The sequence below is a fragment of the Camelina sativa genome, chromosome 4, assembly GCF_030686135.1.
Source record: "Camelina sativa cultivar CO46 ecotype springtype chromosome 4, ASM3068613v1".
NCBI classification, from domain to species: domain Eukaryota; kingdom Viridiplantae; phylum Streptophyta; class Magnoliopsida; order Brassicales; family Brassicaceae; genus Camelina; species Camelina sativa.
The window spans coordinates 28,649,179-28,672,413 of record NC_141883.1 but is presented as its reverse complement, the minus strand read 5'-3'; the positions used below and the strand labels follow the sequence as shown (position 1 = coordinate 28,672,413).

General features: G+C 35.9%; 4 protein-coding genes and 1 pseudogene across 5 annotated transcripts; 3 read left to right on the top strand and 2 right to left on the bottom strand.

Annotated features, from left to right (window-relative positions):
* Positions 1 to 296: 296 nt before the first annotated feature.
* Positions 297 to 1,218, bottom strand: LOC109132551 (uclacyanin-2 pseudogene; annotated as a pseudogene).
* A 493-nt stretch (positions 1,219 to 1,711) lies between these two features.
* On the bottom strand, positions 1,712 to 4,807 carry LOC104782375 (pentatricopeptide repeat-containing protein At2g39230, mitochondrial-like). Its single transcript, XM_010507288.3, has one exon. It carries the CDS (start codon positions 4,749 to 4,751, stop codon positions 2,157 to 2,159), a length of 2,595 nt encoding a protein of 864 aa, XP_010505590.1. The 5' UTR covers positions 4,752 to 4,807; the 3' UTR covers positions 1,712 to 2,156.
* A 136-nt stretch (positions 4,808 to 4,943) lies between these two features.
* Positions 4,944 to 8,898, top strand: LOC104792738 (RNA polymerase I-specific transcription initiation factor rrn3-like). The gene is made up of 16 exons (XM_087509107.1): positions 4,944 to 5,071; positions 5,314 to 5,435; positions 5,522 to 5,626; positions 5,727 to 5,798; positions 5,883 to 5,960; positions 6,055 to 6,267; positions 6,365 to 6,481; positions 6,585 to 6,689; positions 6,822 to 6,938; positions 7,034 to 7,102; positions 7,220 to 7,326; positions 7,437 to 7,520; positions 7,628 to 7,715; positions 7,822 to 7,935; positions 8,060 to 8,229; positions 8,474 to 8,898. Exons 2-16 carry the CDS (start codon positions 5,316 to 5,318, stop codon positions 8,631 to 8,633), a joined length of 1,719 nt encoding a protein of 572 aa, XP_087365233.1. The 5' UTR covers positions 4,944 to 5,071; positions 5,314 to 5,315; the 3' UTR covers positions 8,634 to 8,898.
* Positions 8,899 to 13,037: 4,139 nt separating this feature from the next.
* On the top strand, positions 13,038 to 15,354 carry LOC147946294 (patatin-like protein 6). The gene is made up of 2 exons (XM_087510991.1): positions 13,038 to 14,769; positions 14,929 to 15,354. Exons 1-2 carry the CDS (start codon positions 13,582 to 13,584, stop codon positions 15,235 to 15,237), a joined length of 1,497 nt encoding a protein of 498 aa, XP_087367117.1. The 5' UTR covers positions 13,038 to 13,581; the 3' UTR covers positions 15,238 to 15,354.
* A 4,939-nt stretch (positions 15,355 to 20,293) lies between these two features.
* Positions 20,294 to 22,624, top strand: LOC104782373 (protein NUCLEAR FUSION DEFECTIVE 4). Of its 2 annotated transcripts, none has more exons than XM_010507287.3 (2): positions 20,294 to 21,038; positions 21,214 to 22,624. In XM_010507287.3, the coding sequence occupies exons 1-2, from the start codon at positions 20,360 to 20,362 to the stop codon at positions 22,452 to 22,454; spliced, it is 1,920 nt and encodes a 639-aa protein (XP_010505589.2). In that variant the 5' UTR covers positions 20,294 to 20,359; the 3' UTR covers positions 22,455 to 22,624. The 2 variants fall into 2 exon arrangements, with proteins under 2 accessions (XP_010505589.2, XP_087367116.1); XM_087510990.1 differs by having other exon boundaries at positions 20,354 to 21,127.
* The last annotated feature ends 611 nt before the right edge of the window (positions 22,625 to 23,235 follow it).

Sequence of the window (23,235 nt, the reverse complement as noted above, 5' to 3'; positions counted from 1 at the left end):
GCTAATGTCTCTTAGTTGTTGTTGATTCAGCCATTATAGACAACATAATATTATAATGAAATTAATTAATTTACTCAGAAGTCATAATGAATCCGGAGGGGGAAGGTTGAGAAGAACTACTCTACATGTGATTCCAAAACCATAAAGATAAAATATATGGAGAAAACGTATGATAACGAATGATGGAGAGTGGTTCCTCACGAATGGAAAAGAAGATGAAAATAAATAATATTTTATTTTACAACAAGAGAAGTGAATGTGATGATCATGATAACGATAATCTAATTGCCGAATAATAAAATCCTACGAATAATGAAGTGCTTCGGACGACGTGGCACACAAACCCAAGTTCTCTTATACAAAAGTTACAACCAAAACCCAAATAATTAAAAAGCAAAAGCACTGACTCCACCCTGGCTCTCTAAACCAATTACATCCACAAACCATAACCCAAAACCATCGAGACTCCGACCAAAACGTAACTCATCACTCCCTTAGACGCACCACTTGGCTTTGGTGGAGGAGGAGAAGTTGACCCTGAATCAGGTGTGGGTGTGGTTGGGGTGTTCCGTCAGCCGGCGGTGAGCCCGGTTTGGTAGGAGTTTCCGGGGTTGAAGATGGGGGCCGGGAGAAGGAGTGGCTGGAGGTCCGGTAGAAACGGCTACGACAGCAACGGCTAGCTTCATGCCACCTTCACAGTGACCAGAGGTAGGGCAGATGAAGTACTTTATTCCTACTGTCTCGAGATCGATTGTTGTGTCTCCACCTGAATGCGTATCGATCGGTGTGCCTCCACAGCTATCGTAACCGGCTTTGTTTACCTCGTTCACTGAGTGTGAAAGACCATACGTGAACTCTGCGTTTTCCGTTCATATAAAAATATTAGAACATTAAGAAACAAAACCCTAAGTAGAGAGAGATTCATTGCGTAATAAGTTATCTCGATTTCGTCAAAACTATATTTACTTTCAGGTTGGTTATCATCAGATTAAATCATAAACCCCAAAGCCAGAAAAATATGAAACGAAATTTGAAGATTACTAATTACAATACTTCTGTTTGAACCTGAAAGCAACAATAACATTTTACTTCATTTGTTGGCATGAGATTTCTTGGCTTAGATTCATCTCGCTTTCGTCTGCAATACCTGATGTTCTAAGCGTGCTCACTCGATCCTGAAATTTGTGGTGTGAAATTTTCCAGGAAACTGTTGGACATTTATTCTAGCAACAAAACTCTAGATACTAGGTGAGTTTCATCTTATCCTTTCATGGTAAAATTTTCTCTGCATGATATCAAGCTCTGTTGTCACCAGACTGACCACTTGTACGTGGTTTTATTTTTTCCCTTACTAAACAGGAGGAGTGCAGTGGATTATCTAGCTAGCTACTTTTGTCTGCTCCTTTTGTGGCTAGCATGTTATAAACATAGAGAGAGAGAGACTGCTGTAAAAAAACTGACAGAAGGTAATGATTGTAACGATATGTTTCAAGTTTCCTTTGTTTTCTGTGGCATTATCTTTGTATGCATGTTAAAAACATATGTGATTTGTTAAATTTTGTTTCCTATGTAGTCCTCTCTGCTGCACAAGGCTTACATCAACAGTTATAGGTTAGTATCCCAGTGTATGATGCACCCGAAGAGTGAAATAGTATCAGAATCTTCAAAACTGATTTAACTGTTCATAGGATAATGAAATAGTATCAGAATCTTCAAAACTGATTTAACTGTTCATAGGATAATGAAATAGTATCAGAATCTTCAAAACTGATTTAACTGTTCTAACATCCTCAGGAGATTCTCTCCCCCTCCCTCCTTTATATATATTTACACAAGACACTCTAAAGAAACATGTTTGTGAATTACAGTCGGTAACTGCTTGAGGAAGATTTACATGGAGAATTTGATCAAATGCACGACAGCAATTTGCATAACGCTTTTGCTTTGACTTGCCACACTCTTAACACTGGAAGACCTTGATCAACTTGAAACCACCTGTAAGCATATTCCTGCATTCGCTTCACTTAATAGCACTACAAAATCCTGCTCCCGTACAGCATTTTACCCAAAAGAGTTAGGAAGATCTTGTATGTCTTCCAACGATCAAAAGGATTTTTAGTGGCTAGATCTCGTCTGAGGAAGAAGCCAATATATTATTAATCTTGGCTGCAGCTAGCAAGAGGTTTCTGAACTTTTCCACTCACGAGTAAATTCAATACAGTATCATCATGTACTAAACCTTTCTCAAGCATCTCTTCATGAAGTCTAAAAGCCTCATTGAGATTTCCTTCTCTATGGTGTCCTGCAATAACAGTGCTGTAAATTAACACATTTGGAGTCATATTTTTCTTCTTCATCTCCTCTAACAACTTGCTTGCTCTCACAAACTGTCCCTTCTTACTAAGACCGTTGACAAGTACCATGTGCAAGATTTCATCAGGGACAATCCCCAAAGCAACCAACTCTGAGTACAAATCAGATGCGGCGATTAGATTTCCGCCTTTTAACAACCCATCGATCAGCGTTGTATATGTAAACAGATCACAACTTATCCCATCATTCACCATTTTCTTGTACAGGTCAATTGCTGCATCCATCTTTCCCAGATTACGGAATCCTGAAATCAAACTATTGTAGACAGACACATTTGGTATCAATCCTAGTCCCATGAGTTCAGAGAAGAGAGTATATGCGGTTTTCATGTCATGCTTTTTACAGAACCCGTCTATTAGTGCACCGTAGGCTGGAACATCAAGTTTCAAATCCTTGCTTTTCATTTCATGTATCATTTCAAGAGCTAGATCCATTCTGTTACTTTTGCAGAATCCATTGATCAAGCTGGTGAAGGTTACAACATTTGGGGATATACCGTTTCCACTCATCTCTCTGTACGTTTCTACAGCAGAATCGGTTTCACCTTCTTTGACAAATCCATCTATGATGCTATTGTAACTCGTGCAACTCCTTGAACATCGCTCTTCTTTGACCAAACTTTGCAACATCTCTTTTGCTTTAGATGTCTGACCAACTTTGCACAAACCATTGATGAATGTATTATATATGACTTCGTTAGCCTCGAAATTGGAAGCATTCATCTGATTGATCACATCCCAAGCACTCTGTACATCCTGATTCTTGAAAAATCCATCAATTAAGATGGAGTAAGTGAAGTTATTAGGCTTTAAACCCTTTTCCAGCATCTCTGAGAAAATTGAAGAAGCCAAGTCCATGTTTTTCATCCTGCAATGAGCAAGCATCAAGTTATTGTAAAAAACAACATTCGGCTCAATCCCTTTATCTTCCATCATCCTCAAGAAGCTCGTCGCAGCATCAACCTTACCTTGCTTGCATAACAATAGAAAAATCTTGTTACACATGAAACCGTGCGCAGTCCAGGTTTCAAAACTGTCACTGAAAATCTCTAGCGCTGCTTCTGGTAACTCGGCTTTCAAAAACCCTTGGATCATTGTGTGGACAAGAACAGATGAAGGAGCAATCCCTACAGATTTCATCCGTTTGTAAATCTCAACAGCTTTCTCCATATCCATAGTCTTACAGAACCATTCAATCATAACCGAAAACATAACTTTGTCCGGAGCCAGCCCTTCCTCCTCCATTCTATTAAAAAATTCCAAAGCCTTACCCAACTCATTCCCCTTGCAATATCCAGTAATCAAACTCGTTGCAGCAATAACACTCATAGGTATCCCAAAACCAACCATCTCATCCGTAACCCTCACGGCCTCCTCCATCTTACCTTCCTTCACACAAGCCACAATCACACTAGTATACGTTTCCTGAGAGGCAGGGACACCTAACTTCTCGCTCATTTCCCTCACCAAATCCATCGCCAAAACCAAATCAGGCATCTTACAAGCAGCTTGAACAGCAAAACTATACAACAGCCCATCTGCTTCTGCTCCTCTACTCATCACTCTCCTGAAAATTCTCACAGCCTCTTCGGGCTTTCGTTCTCTCAAACTAGCTCGCATCAAAAGCTGAGTCGTGACATTATCACCACCAACACCAATCAAAACCATCTTATTATAAACCTCCTTAGCCTCATCAATCAGATTACTCCGAACTAAAGATCTTAAAACGTTGTTCACATACGGCACAAAAGGAACCACATTTCGTTCCACCATCAAATCAAAACAATCTACAGCATAGTCCATTCGCCTAGTTCTAACATAAGCGTTCAACAAGTAATTGAAAGCTCGTGAGCTTAGTTCTTCAAAACCAAACCTTTTAGACGAATCAACCAAATTGTTAACCATGACGCTTGGAGTTACAGTTGGGTTGCTGCTAGAAACGAACATAACGAGCAAATTGCTGGCGCGATCGTGCGTGTGAGGAGAAGTAAATAAGATATGAACGAGTACCCAGAAGACATCTCCACCTTCCTCGTAAAGACGAGGTAAAGGCTTGGCCCAATTACAATACTGAAGAGCCGAGACAGGGTCGTTCCTACGACCTAGAAGCACTTGGATTACACGAGCGTCGTCCACATCATCATCGCCTTGATTCTCAGTATTTATGATTGGAATCGAAGGTGAGTGGACCGTTGCAGAGGTTGTATGTGGATATTGTAGCTCTGAGGTGACTTCATTAGTGGAATCGGAAATGTTTCGACGTTGATAACAAGGTGGATTGGGCAATCGAGACTGTGAAGAAGAAAAGGGTTTAAGGTTTATCAAACGACGGAGTAAAAGAGGTGGACGGAATCGTCTTGAAGCCATGAAAGTTGTCATTTTTATTCTCTAGCTTCAGCACTAGAGAGAAGCGAATCGGAGAAGAAGAAGAAGAAAATCACTAAAACGGTAAAACCCTTCGAACCTAAACGACGACGTTGCGTACCAATGCTTAAACCCTCCACACCAAAACGGCGCCGTTTGCTTACATTTTCCTGTATATTGAATTGAACAAACTCACAAAGTTCCAATATTGAAATTAGGTAACAAAAAAAAGGTTATGAGAAATAATTTTTTCTAGGTGCTTTTTAAAGATATTGATATAGTTAATTTTGAAGGTTTAGGGGTTTCGCGGAGAGCATAGCGTAAATTGTTCATCGGTGAGTTCTCTAACAAATTTGTTTGTTTATGGTGGACTCGATCTGCTTTCTTGGTTTAGAAGAAAAATCCTTAGGGTTTCTTATACAAGGGGAAGAAAAATTGAATATAAGAATCGATTTCTCGAGGGTTTTGGTATAAGCTGGTCCAATGTTGCATGTTGAATTGTGTTTTTGGTTCTTTAGTAGGTCAAATTTCGAAGTCAGTAGCAACAGCTGTGTTTTTTTTTGTTTTCATAGAGAAGATATGGGAGCAGAAGAAGTTCCGAGTGGCTCTTTCATCTCAGACCCTGCAGTGGACAATGCTGAGTTAAACGATACAGATTTGGTGTTTACCATTAGAACTGCCCTTGCATCTGTCCAAAATGTGAGTCTTACACAAATTAATGTTTCTTCTTAATTTCACATGTTAATTCTCACATATGTTTTCTGTGTTTCTTTTGTTAAATCCAGGGGGATACCGATCAATATGATCAACTTATTCAGTTAATGTACATTAAAAAGGAATCTGATGGTGTCGAAGTGTCTGATGATGTCGATGTTGTGGCACAGCGAGAGGTGTGTCGTCTTTTTCCTCATATAACAATCCAAACTTTTTTTTATTTCGCTTGTTACGTTGCTAACCAAGACATGTTCACTCTCTCATTCACTTTTTCAGACACTCTTGAAAATTCTATCACGCTCTGTTGCTTGCTTAGATGAAGTTCACCATAAACGGCTTCTTGAACTTGTAAGTTTATTTTATTTATTTATTACACACATACATACCTGACTTTAATTCCTCTGACTTGCATCACATTTTTATTGTCCTTAGATTCTTGGGACGAGATTATGGGATCACAGATCTAATGTAAATGTAATGTATGCATTCCTGGACCTAATCGTATCACTGGTACACAGCTCACCAACCTATCCCTCATGTCATTAACCATATTGCTTAAGGAGCTTAACAGTTTGTGTTTTTGTTCTGTTCCATATATCTCCAGGCCACTACCAATGGAAAGTATCTGATCTATTGTTTGGATATGCTCATATCTAATTTACGTTGGCAACCCTGCATACTCAACGATAAGATGCGGGAAGTTGTTTCCCGGGTGCACGCAGCTCTTGACAAGATTTCTTATTTAGTCCCCCTTGCTCCCTCAAAATTACTGCCCATACTCGCCCAGAGAATGCCTAGCATATGCGCCAAAGACCATGTATGTTTTTTTAATTCTGTTAAAAAAACAATGTAACATCTACCCTATACTATACCTGTGGTTAACAAATATGACAAACTATTTTATTGTCTTGCAGTTGCAGGTTGTAGTGCCATATGTGGAGAACTTGTTTAAGTTGGAGAACAGCTCAATCGGAAAAGTTGTTGGCAACATGATTCTTAAAGTGATCATGGAGAGGTTGCGAGATCTCGATGTAAGTGGACAGAGTTTTGCTTCACGAATAAAGTTCCATACAAGTATAGTAAAGCCACTTAAGTAATGTGGTAAGTGAATAATATGCTTGATCATATTTGTAGTTGATGATTGAGTGGGATGATATTCTCCAAGATGATTCCAGTATAGCCATGTTTGATATGGAACTTGACGTTGCAGTTGAAGGCTCTATGAATGAAGGAGAGGAGGTAGGGTTTAGTGTCTTTATCTGCTGTTTATGCTGAATCCAAAAACTTGGTTGAAAGTTTCTGGATTTATGTCTTTGGTTAACTGAAGAGCTATCTGCCATCATTCATGACTTTTTGAATTTTCTTTTGCAGTTTCCAGTGCGGTCTCTAGATCAAAAGAGAAATGTAGTCTCTACATTGTTGGACGACTTAATGGTCGAATCTTTCAAGCATCTTAAATCCTGTCAAGATGCTGGTCGTCTGGATGAGGTATGTCACCATCACCAACATATCTTTCCTTTCATTACTTTTGTGGTAGATGCATTCATCTTTTGAGGTTCGGTTTTTTCATGTTTTTCGCGCAGGTGTTTGAATATCTGTTCGAGTCGTTTGAGAACTTTATTCTGAACACGCAAAACTCAAAATCTTCACAGGTATGCACCGTATCTATAACACATAGTGTATAATTTGTCATTTTAGGCTCCTAACACTTTACTTCATTGTTGGCATAAGATGTTCTTGGCTTAGACTTATTTTGCTTTCGTCTGCAGTTCCTGATGTTCTATGCGTGCTCACTAGATCCTGAAAATTGTGGTGTGAAATTTGCCAGTAAGCTGCGGGACATATTTCTCTCCAGTAACAAACATCAACTTAGTAGGTGAGTTTCATATTATCCTTTCTCTGCATGATATCATATCAAGCTCTGTGTTCTCTAGTCACCAGACTCACCACTTGTACATGATTTTGTTTTCTCCCTTTACTAAACAGGACGAATGCAGTGGCTTATCTAGCTAGCTACTTGTATCGTGCAAAGTTTTTGCCTGCTTCTTTTGTGGCTAGCATGTTAAAAAGGTAGAAAGAGACTGCTAAAAAAAACTGACAAAAGATGATTGTCTCGATCTGTTTCAAGTTTCACTTTGTAGTAACATTGTTTAATTCTCATGTGTCTGAAATCCTAGATTGGTGGACGAGTCTGCGAATTATTGCAGAACATGCAATGATGATGCTGGTCCTGAAGTACATCAAGTTTTCTATTCAGGATGCCAGGTATAGTCCAAGTTTAGAACCATCTTAGTGAAGAATTCTTCTGCAGTTATACACAATTATGTCAACTAATGACTTAAATAATTTGTTACTTTTTCTGTGACTGTAGGCAATCATGTACGTGCTGTGCTTCAGAATGAGATCAATTCTAGACGTTCCTGGCTTCAGATCTCAGCTTACACCATTGGAGTCAGTTTTATCTCACAAACTAGACCCGTTGAAGGTAACTTACACTATCATTTTTTCCCCCATAGCTCATGAGTTATATATATCTCAAGTGTTCTGAAGACTCTGAACCAAAGTATCAAATGCAATAAGATTACAGCAACTTTTGTATGTGTGATCAGATGTGCCATCCATTGGTAGTTTCTGGGTTCCGTAAACAAGCCAAAGCTGCTGGTCTGTTCACTGTCTCGGAAGCCTTCATTTTAAATGGCCTACCCAAGTCTGAGCTCTCTCGCGAAAGGCTTGTTTTGTTCTTCCCGTTCGACCGATGCTTGTTGGAAAAATCTAAAAGGTTCACTATCTTGACTCATGTGTTTTTTTTTGTTTTTTTTTTTTCAATTACAAAGCAAGCACGAAGCAACATGAGACACTTATAGAAGTTTCTATGACTCATTTGATGATTTACCCCGACTTAAGCATCTTTAATGCAAATCCTAGAGCATATCTATCTTGAAATGAGACTGAAACCATTGGAAAAGATTCTAGTGCATAATGTTTACTATCTTCCTCACCCGTTTGCTTGTCAAATCTTGAAGCTTGATCTCTCGGTACTTCATCGGAGGTGATGAGGATCAACTTTTGCCGGAAGTCACAGTGTGTGGAGGAGATACAGACAGTGAGGAGGACTGTGATGATGACGTTGTTCTTAACAACGAGGTGAACAAAGAGACTCTTGAAGATGCCTTCGAGGATTAGACCATCATCTAGTCCTCGTGAATCCCTCTGATTGTAGCGGAGGGAAAGCAATTTTGCATGCCTTTTAAAAAAAACTAAAAATAGGTTAGTGAACTTGGTTTTGTATGCAAGTTTTGAAAACCTTTTAGATTCAAATTGTCATTAAGAATTCCTCTGTTTTGCTGTTCATTCTCTTATTTGTCCCCACAGTTACTATTATTAAATGGTGTATTTTGTAACAGTTTAATAGCCGGAATGACTAATACCTAACATAAAATTGACAGAACAGTGCAAGTCGTATGCTGTATTTTTCTTTTCTTGTTTATGTGAGTTGTCTCAATCTAGCTAACTACAAGTTTTGTGCTGTGCCGACACGTATTTTGATCTTGTAAAATACAATATGTTACCTTAGTCAGTCCCATCAAACTAATATAGGGCCTTCTGACTTTTATTTCTTATAGTCATAGTCAAGTGGGTGTTACTAACTTACTATTACACCACAACTTTTTCCCCGTTAAAAGAAGATGATAAATTCGAAGACCGAATCATATAGTTTGAAAACATAAAAGCCGAGAAAAACATAAAAGCCGAGAAAAGAATAGTATTTCATTCATGCTTTAAACTGAACATTACATAAGTACGGTGAAAGATGAATGGGTCAATGGCGAAAAGCTTTACAAGATAATATATATAGTGGTATACATGTCTTATTACTGTGTTGGTGTTTTATGTTCCATCATATTTTATTTTTTCTTGTATCTCTCCACTATGAATGTATGTTACTTCTTTTCAGAGTTGTCGAATTCTGGTCGGGGTCGGTTTAACTTCACATAGAGTCATCTATATCATAATACCAACTTGACTCTTGGTTCTTGTTTTACTGAAGGACAATAAAAAGGACTATGGGAAAAATTAATGTTTTCTTTAGATGAGATTTGGCGAAGAAAAAAATAAATGAAGTTCGTTTACTTTACAATTAGAGTTGGCGAGAAATATATAACATATAATATAAATTTGGGGTTATAAAAGAAAAAAAAATAGAAGAATAAGGCCAAATAATATTTATGACAAAAAAGGCCAATAATATACAGTGGGGATGGGAATAAATAATTTTTATATTTGTCTTGTATTCCCTTCTTGTCACGTATCAATCTTCAAAATAAGAAAAAAATAAGTATATGTCGTTGTTAATACAGGTAACATAAACTAGATACATTACAACTTTGCGTCATGAAATAAGTATTAACAAAAACTATTGGTTTGGATATCTTTTACTTGTTTTGCTTTTAAATTACTTAAATAGTGGTATGGCTTATCCGTTTTCTTTCTTTTTTTGGTTTTTTTCTTTTATCACTTCTATACGTACAACAAATATTGATCTAGTAGACCACTACAGGCAAATAAAATCCACAAAATACGATAAATATTCTACAAATAACAACTAACAAGTAACGGAACAGGACAAATAACATTGCAAGTAGACAATTTTCTGAATGGGTTAAACACTTAACAGAATCTGGAATAGCTGTTTTCTTAACAAGTTAGATCCCGACGGATACAAAAACTCAACTGAGTTAAGTAAGAACCCAAAATCACGGGCAAGGTAAAGCAAGCACACACATACCCACCCTTATGTTATGCTTTAGAAATAAATAAAGGATCATAATTTATAAGTGTAATATAAATGGAAGGGCTCCACGCGCAGCGACAAAAACGGAACAAAAGAACAAAAAAAAGAGATAATCAAAAAGATTCAAAAACCTTTCTTCTTCTTTATATAACATCAACTGTTCGGATTTGTGTAAGACAAAAAAAGAAGCGGAGATTACGGGGACCAACAGTGACGTGCCCCTCTCCCCCGTCGGTGCCCAATCCACCAACTTTTACTTTCACTCCTCTCTCTCCATTGCTCACTTCACTTGGCTTGTTTGTTTGGTACCTTATTACTCCCTTCTTGGCGTGAGACAATATACTGGAGGCGTTCACAGTTTACGTAAGAGTCTTCAATATATTTATACGAGCTTTTATCGTGTAGCTAGCCTGATTATTTATTTTCTGACATAGTTTTTGTTTTATCTTTTCATTCTTCACTTAGTTAATAATACTTAAATGAACTAATGTTTAAAGAATAAGAAGAAGAAAAAAATCACATATTATACGCTTGGAAGAAATAACATTCCTAAAACCCAAAATAGAAAGAAATACTAACAATTCATCGGTTACAAAATGCTTAAACGCTTGTATCTGTTGGACTCCATATAGTCAACTATAATCAATACACGTGAATCATTTCGTCATTAGATTTAGATTCTTGTTGGGACAAGATTCAATTTCCCCACCAAATATATTTTTAAAGGAAAAAAAGCTTAAAATTACCTTATCTATTAGACTATATGGAGTCCAACAGATACAAGCGTGTCATTTAAAATTAATTATTAATTGACATAGTAAAGGTGAAAACAAAATTTTATTTTTGTCAAAAAATCATAAGTATGAAAATAACAAAATTTATTAGTTTGAGTATTAAATCACACGTTTTAATTAAATGAAGTATTTTTCTTCCAACTAAAAAAACGAGGTATTAAACTTCTAAATAAAACATAGATGAGGTATTTGTAAGCTTTTTTAGATCATTAATTTTCCGATAACTTCGGGTAACTAATGGCAGCAAGTTTGAGTTTTGGTTTATATTGTATGATTATTAGTAGTATAGTTTTTGCTAACAGCTTAATATCATTATTAACGTCACTATCCGAATTATAGACCTACACAGTAATGTCAGTAAATGCAATTTATTTATTTATTATTTCTCTTTCATGCAACCAAATTTTTGTTTTCTGTTTTCCATTAGTTTTTTACCATTTTACTATATTAACCCCAAAAGTTTGAAGGCCAAATGACTACGAACTGGTATGGTATGTACATTTTGTGTACTACATAAATAATTTTTAACCATTTTAATGCAATTATTTCTTTAATTTATGTGTTTGAGAGATGCATCTCTAAGTTTTTTAAACATATATGATTTTGTAAAATCGCATGGACTTATATAATGTTTTGTAGGTTTATAAAGTAACTAAAAAAAATTACAATTATTAGTTTATCTTAAAAAAAGATATATATATATATATGTATGTATATACTAAATTAATTTTATAGTTTATATATATCTTTAAAGCATATAGTTTTAGTATCTTTTAAAAACAGATAATATACATATATATATATGTGTATTTATCTTAATTTAATCAGCAATAAGCTTCGAAGTGTGATGTATCTCAACTCAACAATCGTAAATTTCAGAAATCCACTTTTTATCACTATTAGCTTTTATCACCTGAAAACCACAAAGTTCTCAACTTCTCATATTATTCAAAGGTAAATATCACAAATATAAGCTTCTTTCACCATTTAATTTTATAATCTCATAACTCTATTATATATAAGTAACTACAATGTGGTCTACGGAACTAACTACAAATATTATATATATACTCAAATACTCTATAACAGGTGGCCTAAGCAAAAGAAAATCACAATATCCAACTTTATAGATTTATTACACTTTACCTTTTCCATCGATTTTCTTCTAAGATTTTAGAATTTGCAATTTTGTATTCTCATATATATATATATATATATATAACTCAAATACTCTATAATACGTATTTAATAGGAAGTTGGTGAACATATAACATGTTCCCAAAAAGAGTCTCTGTCTATTGTATCGTGCAAGCTAGCATATGTTGATTTCATTCATCCGGGCAATGATATAGTAGTGCCTTTGCTAGCTTGCACGGTAGATTATCAAGGTAAATTATCAATTGTCTTACTCCAATTATGAATATCACAATTCCACTTTGAAAATTGATAATCTACCTTGAAGTTAAAATACAAACTATATATATCATAATCGATCGACAAGCCACATAAAAACTCGACTCGGAAATGAACATAACTCATAATTTTTCACTTTTTGTAAATTGATTTGTATATATAAATGATTTTTAAACTCTAATTAATACATTTCCTTTTACTAAATAATTACATTTGATTGATCTATAAAATCTTCATAATATGGAATAGAATCAATATTTTTTTTTTTGGGTGGAATATGATGTTATTTGTGATAAACTCAGAAAATTCATCTATATAAATTTCTTAAAGTAAAAAAATATGTGTTGGCGACTAATTGTAGAACTGCTGAGTACACGCTGACACATTATTGGTCTCTTAATTAATTTTAGGAAAATAGAAACTAAAGAAACACATTCTTCTAATCAAATAAATAAATCCATACAAATACAAAAAAAAAAATCAGTATCATAAAACAACCACATTATCCCACCATAATACATGATTATGGAATGACTATATCAACAAAACACACCTCAAAGTTATCAAATATCTCGGAATATTTGGGAGTTACAGACTAAATACATTTTTGTCTTCCCTTAAATTATTGTCAGAAAAATGTTTTGTAATGTAATAACTTTGCTGGTCCCGTAATAATTTATTGCTTCATCCCATATTTCTAAGTAACAAAACAAAATAAAAAGAGGTCACGCGTGAGATATAAAAGAAGATCCTTTGCAGTTTCTGTGTTCTTGCTCCTTCTTCTTCTTCTTCACCTCTCTCTTTATATTTGATACTGTCCGAACAATAATAATAAAAGCTCACTCTTTTTGTCTTCTCAAGACTGGTTTCTATTCTCTTTGAAATATTTTCGAGTGATTTAAGGAGGGAAAAAAAAAAAAAGACAGAAACAAGAACTTAAAGTTTTAAGAGAGAATAAGACTTCTCGTACTCTCTTTTCTCGTGTTCGTTCGTATGACAGATTAAATAATTAGTTTTTTTTTCTTTGCTTTTGTCCTTGTCTGAGTGGGCGATAATGCCTAGAGAATAAGGGTTTTTAAAAAAGATTTGATCTTTTGTTCTTGTTTGGGTTTAAAAGAGCAACGATACTACGATGCAAAGAGTACACAATAAACCGATTGATTCAATCGGAGCTGTTAAACACTTGATCAAACAGAGCAACGGCGGCGGTGACGGTGGAGTGACGGCGGCGGCGACGAATATGCAAGAACCGAGTATCGAGACTGATAAGCTAAGCTACGAGATTTTCTCGATTCTCGAAAGCAAGTTTCTTTTCGGGTACGATGATGATGACTCGAAGCTTATGGAATCAAGGAGCAGAGACCCGAGTCCCGAGCAAGAAACGGTGGTGGAAGCTTTAAACGGCGTCGTTCCGGGTTCGATCAAGAACCAGAGAGGTAAAGTCTGTGTTTTGAGTATCGACAGTGGTGGTGGGATGAGAGGGATCATACCCGGGAAAGCTTTGGCGTATTTGGAACACGCTCTCAAATCTAAATCGGGCGACCCGAATGCCCGAATCGCCGATTACTTCGACGTTGCTTCCGGTTCAGGTATCGGCGGGATTTTCACGGCGATGCTTTTCGCGTCGAGTGATGGTAACCGTCCGATCTTTAAAGCGGAGGACACGTGGCGGTTTTTAGCTAAGAAAGGTAAAAGCTTTTACGGCAAATCGTCGTCGTCACCGTCGCAGGGGATTTTAAACCGGGTTATGAGAACCGGGTCGGGTGGGTCGGGGAGTTCGAAGCTTGAGAAAGCGATGAAAGAGTCGTTCGAGGAGCTTACGCTTAAGGACACGCTTAAACCGGTTTTGATTCCTTGCTACGACCTCACTAGCTCTGCACCCTTCTTGTTCTCACGTGCTGATGCGTTGGAAACTGACGGTTATGATTTCAAGCTGTGGGAGGTTTGTAAAGCCACGTGGGCTGAGACTGGAGTGTTTGAGCCTGTGGAGATGAGATCAGTTGATGGTAAGACCCGGTGCGTGGCGGTTGATGGTGGTTTAGCTATGAGTAATCCTACGGCTGCTGCGATCACTCATGTCTTACATAATAAACAAGAGTTTCCGTTCGTTAGAGGTGTTGAGGATTTGCTTGTGCTGTCACTTGGTACGGGACAGTTGGTTGATGTGAAGTATGATTGTGATAAGGTTATGAAGTGGAAGTCTAAGCAATGGGCTCGTCCTGCGGTTCGGATCTCTGCGGATGGAGCGGCTGATACTGTAGACCAGGCTGTTTCTATGGCGTTTGGTCAGTGCCGCAGGAGTAACTACGTTCGTATTCAGGTATAATGCTTATGTGGTTGGTACATTCATGTGATTGAGACTTTAGACATCTTTAGCTTAAACTGATCATTGGATGCAAAAATGTGTTATTAGTTTTGGAAAGCTGAATCTTGATAGTAATAGTATTAGATTTCATTATTTTGGGTGATGTTGTTATAGGCCAATGGTTCAAGCTTCGGTCCATGCAAACCGAATATAGACACAGACGCAAGTCCAAGCAATGTGAATATGCTTGTGGGAGTAGCAGAAGAGATGTTGAAGCAGAAGAACTCAGAGTCTGTACTGTTTGGTGGTAAAAAAATCAATGAAGAAAGCAATTATGAGAAGCTGGATTGGTTAGCCGGTGAACTCGTGCTCGAACACCAGAGGAGGAGTTGTAGAATCGCTCCCACTGTTGCGTTCAAGCAATCTGGCGACAGAAGAGCTGATCAGCAGACGATTTTTAAGGATATTGATTGCATGTTTTGAAGATTTTAAAATTGTATAGATTTGTGTTTGTTAAGTTCTGAAAAGAAAGTGAACTTATCTTCAAAATAGGCTTTAATTATTCCTAAAGATATATGTTATTTTTCATCGACTCAAAAAGAGCTTAGCTATAACAAACTTCGGTAATATAATCAAAATATCAAAAATTTTGATTACCTTATTCCATAGAGATTAATATATTTCTAAAACAAGCAGATACAGTTGCCAGCTAACCTTTTAGGATCCTTAATCTACTCTTCACTATTTGTTACAGAATTAATCATTGATTCTGCTAAACACCATGATGAGTTTCAAATCTTTGTACTTGGTGATACCTGTTTTCTCATATTGAAAAGTATTTTCTTTATTTGGAATTTTCTCAAAAAGGAGAAGACGTGTAGTGAGACCAAATCTCTTTGGAGATTTTTAATTTGATTGGGAGACCCAAATCCCCTTTTGTAATGATTTGATTTAAACGTAAGTTCAAAGATGTGAACTTTGGGACCGTAATGAATAGAACGTATCAAGAAGGCTGTTATGAAATCATATTCATTGGGGCTCCAAAAATTTTAAAGTCACTTTCTTGATTTATAATTTTGTTTTTGTTTTCAACACAATGTATTATGCGGTTTGATTTTGGGTAGTGACACAACGATGATTTATCACAATCCACTAATATGTCTTAATTTTTTACTAATTTCTTATGGTTATATATAGATTGGAATGGTTTGTAGGTCACACACACATACACACAAAAAGAAGAAGTAAATGTTGTCGTCGTTCTTGTGCGTGTGCTTGGGCAGGGAACATTGTATATATGTGTCGGTTAAGTCTCAAAATGACTAACTCATCATACATTTTGTTTTAGATTTTATCTTAATCTATAAGTAGAACAATGATTTAACAGATCTTACAGCTAACATTTTACATTTGGTGTAAAGAAAATACCAACGGTTTGTGAACTACAGTTGATAGTTGAATGTTAGATCGTCGATTGCATTAAGTATATAACTATAGTTGATAGTTGAATTCGTCGGTCTTTAATAGTAAATCGTTGTTTTCAAAAGTGTTAGGTTTTTCTTTAAGTGAAAGATGTTGTAATAGGGAAAGAAAAATAAAACTATGTACCTTCTTTGTTGACAAAATGGTATCTTCATCCATATTGTCAAATTATGATTCCAAAAGCATTAGATGATTTTAAAAAAAGATGTAAGTATAATTTTCAACAAAACTATTAAATCGTCTCACAGTTGAAATTTACATGGGTCTTAATCTGGAAGTAAGTGGGAAACTAGATGGTATGTAGAAGAAGAAAAAAAGAAAAGAAAACACCATAATTTTAGCAGTGATAGAGATCACACTGGAACATATATATTTTTAATATTCACAAATACAAAATATTTGTGGATGTTGATGAGGATAATATATAACTTCCATACCTATTTTCCAAACACAAGGACTGATATCAGTTACATGTGCAAAATATCATGTAAACTGTTAGTAATTAAACTCCACATATTGAAGTGAAACAAGATATACAAATGATATACAATGGACATAGGTTACTATACTAATGGTTTAACTGGGTTCTGCCGAAAGCCCAGGCCTACTGCACCAAAAAAATTCACAAAACCAAAAAAAAAAGAAAAGGAAACAGTACATTTGAGTTAAAAAGTCAACGTCCATGTGTTAGGAGAGATGTTGTCGTGTGCCCACAACTCGTATACGAACCGACTAAAATGATTATGTGAAGCATACCACACGGGTGTGTGGGTCAAACTACTGCACGCGATGCTCTGTAATTTCATTGTTGGTCCATATCCTAACGAATTTAGAGCATTATGATCCAGGCATCCAGCTAAAAAAATATGTCATATAGAGCTTAAAGGTAATATATATTACCCTTGGACATAAATGCGAAAACCACAGGTTAAAGAATGCAACATAGTTACATATTCACAGTATATACAAAACATCAAGAATACATAGCAAAGGCGAAAGGGAAATCTAACGCCTAGCTTCATAGATATACAAAAAGGAAAAAAGTTTATCAACCAAAGGATGATAGGGTGGAAGTGCAATGACTAAGGATCAATGGTGAATGAGTTGTCTATGAAGTAACAAATAACAAAACCTCTTTAACAAAAATAAAATGTTCATACGTTCAGGTTTAAAAGTCAATATATTCAGCTTAAAAAGTCAACATAATCATGGAGAGGCCTCATATGTCTTTTATATAAATTTTCCAGTCTCATAACTACGTCTTTCTTTGGAGCTTTCATATTGCACGTCTTCAGTTTGGTATACAAACAAGAAACGCCTAATTAAATAATGTATATCAAATAGACAAATACTTTCATTTATTGATCCGGGTCAGCAAGGCTCTGAACCAAATAAGAAAAATACTACTATACATTGACCGACTATTCAGCGAAAGCAAGTTAAATTTATTATACTCGAAATCTTCGTCAAGTAAGAAACTGTGAGCAGTCAGACCAATTAAGTAGTAATTCGTCATACATATGACATGAGATGTAGTCATGGTCATGGAGAAGGTGTTACGTTCCTGCATTCTTGCTGACTGATTATATTGTTTAGGGATTAAGTCGTTAAATCCTAGTTGTTAAGATCGTGATCGTTTAATATTATATAATTAACGAGTTTCGTGTTTGATAAAAATAGAAATAACTAAAGACTAGTTTATCATAATATAGTCTTCTTTTCTAATGTGATGTTATAACTTATATTAAGTCTAGTTTTTTAGCTCGCAGATTCCGGAATGGTTGGCTCCTGAGACTAACCTATTCGATCTTGCGTAATAAAGTATTGTGTTTTTGAAGTCAAAAAAAAAAAAAAAAAAACTTATATAAGTCTAGTTAGACTCAGTACGTTCTTATTTCCAAAAGGATCTCTTATTCGATTTAGTTGGTGTATCATTATTTCAATTTTGAGATATTCTAATTTTATTTATTTTGATTTGCCGTTCAGAAAGAAAAAGATCTTATACGCAGAGTTGCCCGTTCAGCAGTACACTTATTGAGATTTGTTTTTGAGTTCTTTTGTCAATACTTATTAAGACTAATGCACCGGAATATAATGAAATAAAGAGATTAGAAATGTCTTAGACGATATATTATTTGATTCGACCTTTTTCGCTTTTTTTGTTTGTATTCTTTCGCCATAAAAATTAACATATTCTTATCATTCGAAATCTAGAACATTGCATAGAAACAAACTACGTCACGAGAACTAATATAGTCGAATTAGAACGTTGAAATTAAGAGAAACATAATATTGGAAAATCATCTTTTCGACGATTCATTCATTTTCCACACGTTGATCAAGTTGTTGACAAAAGCTAACGGCGATATTACTTCCCAACTACTATAAATATTTTTAATTTTGGGACAATGTTATTAGGGCAATTCTCATAATCATGGAAGACTATTACAATTTGTACATTATCTGTCTATTTGCGTTTGAAAAAAATTATAAATTAAATAGTACATTTATTTGCAAAAGTTAATTATACGTAAAGGAAAACATATACGATATATATAACTTTTAACACAGAAATGTTTTGTGATTAGAAAATCAAAGCTATAATGAATTCATGTATAGGCATAATACTTTGACATTTAAACGTATTGGAGTTTGGAAAAACCAAACGATTAGAATGTGACATCTTATTTCATCAAAAATAGGGTTCTTGAAAACTCATTGTCAATAACTTAATTTGCATTGAATGTGATTCGTACTTATACACCTAATCTTTTTGTTGCCTATGCCTCTTTCTGTTAACGACTACGTTACTTCCATTTACTAGCTAATATTACTAGTAGCTATATGCTTATTGATAAATAGAAAGGTCCACTAATTTTGCAATATGAATGTTTGTCCAAAATTATTGAAAACTTAGTAGGTGCATTTATTATAATAACATTATCATACATAATTCATGCATATGCATAAGTCCAATACTGAATTCTACTCATTAATCGGTTTTCACATCTGTCTTTTACACCTACGTATCCTATAGACCATTATTATTGATCATGCAATAACCAAACTAGAACTAGAGTGACGTGAAATGTTATTCGACGTGGCTTAGCTAACCACTGACGTCGTATTGTAGATTTTGTACGTTTCGAAGATATTCACAATTTCTGACGTATTGTAAACGTAGTATCCGACTATCCGTGTAATTTTACAACTCCGAGAAGCTAGGAGATGATGAGTTAATCTTAAATTAAATTTAATTATTTATAATTCAAAAGCCTTCGAGTTTGCAAATAATGTAGCCTACACAAATACTATATTTTTATATTTAATAATAATTAAAACTTACTAAATCTGTTCAAACCGGCAGTTGAACCGATTGTATGTGTTATACATTCTTCCACTATTACCGTAGATTTGCTATGTAAGAGTTTTTTTTACTAATAATTGTAGATTTCTTAGAAATTAAAATTGCTTTCAATATTCTCTTAAATTTTTTATTTTTGGTCAACCCTCTTAATTTTTCCAAAGCACTCCAAACACTAATTAAGGATGTTTCTATGTGTTATCACTTATTAAAAATTATTATATAATAATTAATAATATTATTTATTACAAATGTTTATTATAATTGTTTCTTTGAGAAGAAATCATACATATGATATCATAGGATATATACATGCTTATATATGTCTAAATACGTTACAAATTCATTTCACACAAAGGAGCCACCACCCGGCTTAATATGGGCGGTCTTAATGAATATCTCTATCTTATCTTTATTTTTGAACAGCTATCAAGCTACCATAAATGTCTTCCTTTCCTTCTTCATCCAACAATAGTCAAAATCATTTTATTTTTTTTCTACTTCCTGTTTCAAAGGATTAAATTTGTTACCATGAAAATCATCATTTGCCATGTGTCACATGTAAACTTTACATATGTACAATTTGTTTCCATTAAATTCTTTTTTACATTAAAATACATCATTATCCAATTTAATATATCAATATCCATTTTAATATATATAATTATAAAATAATTATCCTAGTTTCCTTTTAATATACAATAACCAGCATATTAGCTTCCATTTATAACCCTCCTATCCTAATCACTCTCCAAGTCAATGTCAACGGTCTTCCCCCTCTACCTTCTCTCACGCTCACTTCGTGGCCAATATATTCCAACCAAGAACACACCCAAAAGCATCCCTCTCGATATACACTTCTCTCCTAACTCCCAAAAAATGGTGGCTGCAAGTCCCGGTGGCTCAATGAAGGGCTTAGCCGTCCAAACCCTAACCGGGAGATGGTTTATGTTCTTCGGGAGTCTCTTAATCATGTCGACAGCTGGAGCCACTTACATGTTCAGTATCTACTCAAGCGATATCAAGAAAACCTTAGGCTACGACCAAACCACTCTTAATCTCCTTAGTTTCTTCAAAGATCTAGGAGCCAACGTCGGAGTCCTCGCGGGTCTACTCAATGAGGTGACCCCGCCGTGGTTCATCCTCTTGATCGGAGCCGTCCTTAACTTCTTCGGATACTTCATGATTTGGCTCGCAGTCACGAAACGGATCTCGAAACCTCAAGTTTGGCACATGTGTCTCTACATCTGCGTCGGAGCCAACTCTCAGGCTTTCGCTAACACTGGATCTCTCGTCACGTGCGTTAAGAACTTCCCGGAGTCACGTGGGGTTGTCTTGGGGATTCTCAAAGGCTACGTTGGTCTTAGTGGCGCCATTATTACACAGCTCTACCACGCCTTCTATGGTGAAGACACAAAAGAGCTCATCTTGATGATCGGTAAGCTCAATTTTATAAAATTTATTGATGATAATGACATGAAACAGAGCAAAACAGAGCAAAACAGAGCAAAACAGAGCAAAACAGAGGTCAATGGTTATGATGTTAATCTTGATTAGTCTATTTTATCAAAAACAATGATGAATGACTTTTTATGAATGATATGTATTTGTAGGTTGGTTGCCTGCAGTAGTATCGTTTGCGTTTTTGAGAACAATAAGAATAATGAAAGTGAAAAGACAAACAAACGAGCTAAAGGTGTTCTATAACTTCCTCTACATATCGCTCGGGCTCGCGACGTTTCTCATGGTGGTCATCATCATTAACAAGCTCTCCGGCTTCACACAGAGTGAGTTTGGAGGTAGCGCAGCCGTGGTGATCGTCTTGCTTCTTTTGCCCATCATTATTGTCGTATTGGAAGAAAGGAAGCTTTGGACGGAGAAGCAAGTCGCTTTAAACAATCCAACACCGATCAATATCGTCACAGAGAAACCCGCCTTAGATACATCAGAGGTTAAAGACCAAGATGAAAGGTCAGACAAGGAGGAGGAGAAGCGGGAGACGGTGAAAACGCCGTCGTGTTGGACGACTATGTTTAACCCACCGGAGAGAGGAGATGACTATACGATCTTGCAAGCCTTGTTTAGCATAGACATGTTGATTTTGTTCTTAGCAACGATATGTGGTGTAGGAGGGACTTTGACGGCGATAGACAATTTGGGTCAAATCGGAAGCTCGTTGGGTTATCCAAAGAGAAGCGTAAGCACGTTTGTGTCACTCGTAAGCATATGGAATTACTATGGTCGTGTTGTTTCAGGAGTGGTCTCTGAGATCTTCTTGATCAAATACAAATTCCCAAGACCTCTAATGCTCACACTGGTCCTTCTCTTGTCCTGCGCCGGTCACCTACTCATTGCTTTTAATGTCCCCGGTGGACTCTACGTCGCATCAGTCATCATAGGGTTTTGTTTCGGTGCGCAATGGCCGCTTCTATTTGCTATCATTTCCGAGATTTTCGGGCTTAAGTACTACTCAACGTTGTATAACTTCGGGTCGGTCGCGAGCCCGATCGGGTCTTACTTGCTAAACGTTCGGGTCGCAGGGTATTTGTACGACGTAGAGGCGCAAAAGCAAAATAAGGCATTAGGGATAGGGAACGCAAGAAGGGATGGGGAAGATTTGAATTGCATAGGCACGTCTTGTTTTAAGTTGTCATTTATAATAATTACTGCGGTAACTTTCTTCGGTGTATTGGTCTCGTTGGTTTTGGTGATCCGGACCAAAAAGTTTTACAAGAGTGATATCTACAAAAAGTTTAGAGAAAAAGCCTTGGCCGCTGAAACGGAGATGGCAGCAACAGCTACGGCCAGATCCACTGTGGCGAAGGAAGACAAGGATAATGTAAAGGCAAAGTAGTAGGCAAAGGAAGGGGGTAAAGTATTTGGTAGATGATTGTTAAGTTAAAGATGCTAGATAAGAAAAATATGGTCAAGTATTTTTTGTAAACACTTTTATATATCTCACCAATGTGAAACCCATCAGTCCATCAGTCATGTTTTTATAATAGTTTTATGTTTTTTATGCAATACTTTATATTTGATGTTTTTATCGTTTTGCGTTTTAGGAGTTTGGATAGTAGTGAAGGGGTAAAATTTGGACATTAGGCAAGGGTCATGAGTCAACTAAATGAGTTGGACTTGTGATTTTGTGATCCACAAGAGCTTACTTTGAACAAATCATTAAAAGATAAAGAATTCAATTATTGCAAGTGGGAGGACTTGGCTCACGTGTGTTGGTACAACATGGACTTTAATGTCGGTATACAATCGCGTAATGGTAAATCTGGAGCGAGTGCGTCACCCTGATATGTGGAAAGTTGAACGATAAACGGGTTTAATATCGAAAGAAAATTGAAAACGTGCAACATTTCTAGAAAACATATATTCGAAAAGATAAAAATCTCAAACTTTAGTTAGTGGATATTGGATTTGAAATGATACAGTCGTGAAGTTATTTCAAACATAGTGGGTAAAGAGAATCGAAAAAGACATAACATATATTGTAGGAAAGTCGGCTTCAAATATTAATTATTTTAGGATGAAACAAAACTATTTTAGAAAAATGGCACTTGAAAAAATACACTGGATCGTGAAGTTTTATGTTTTTTTTCTTCAGAATTACCACAAAAAAACTCATT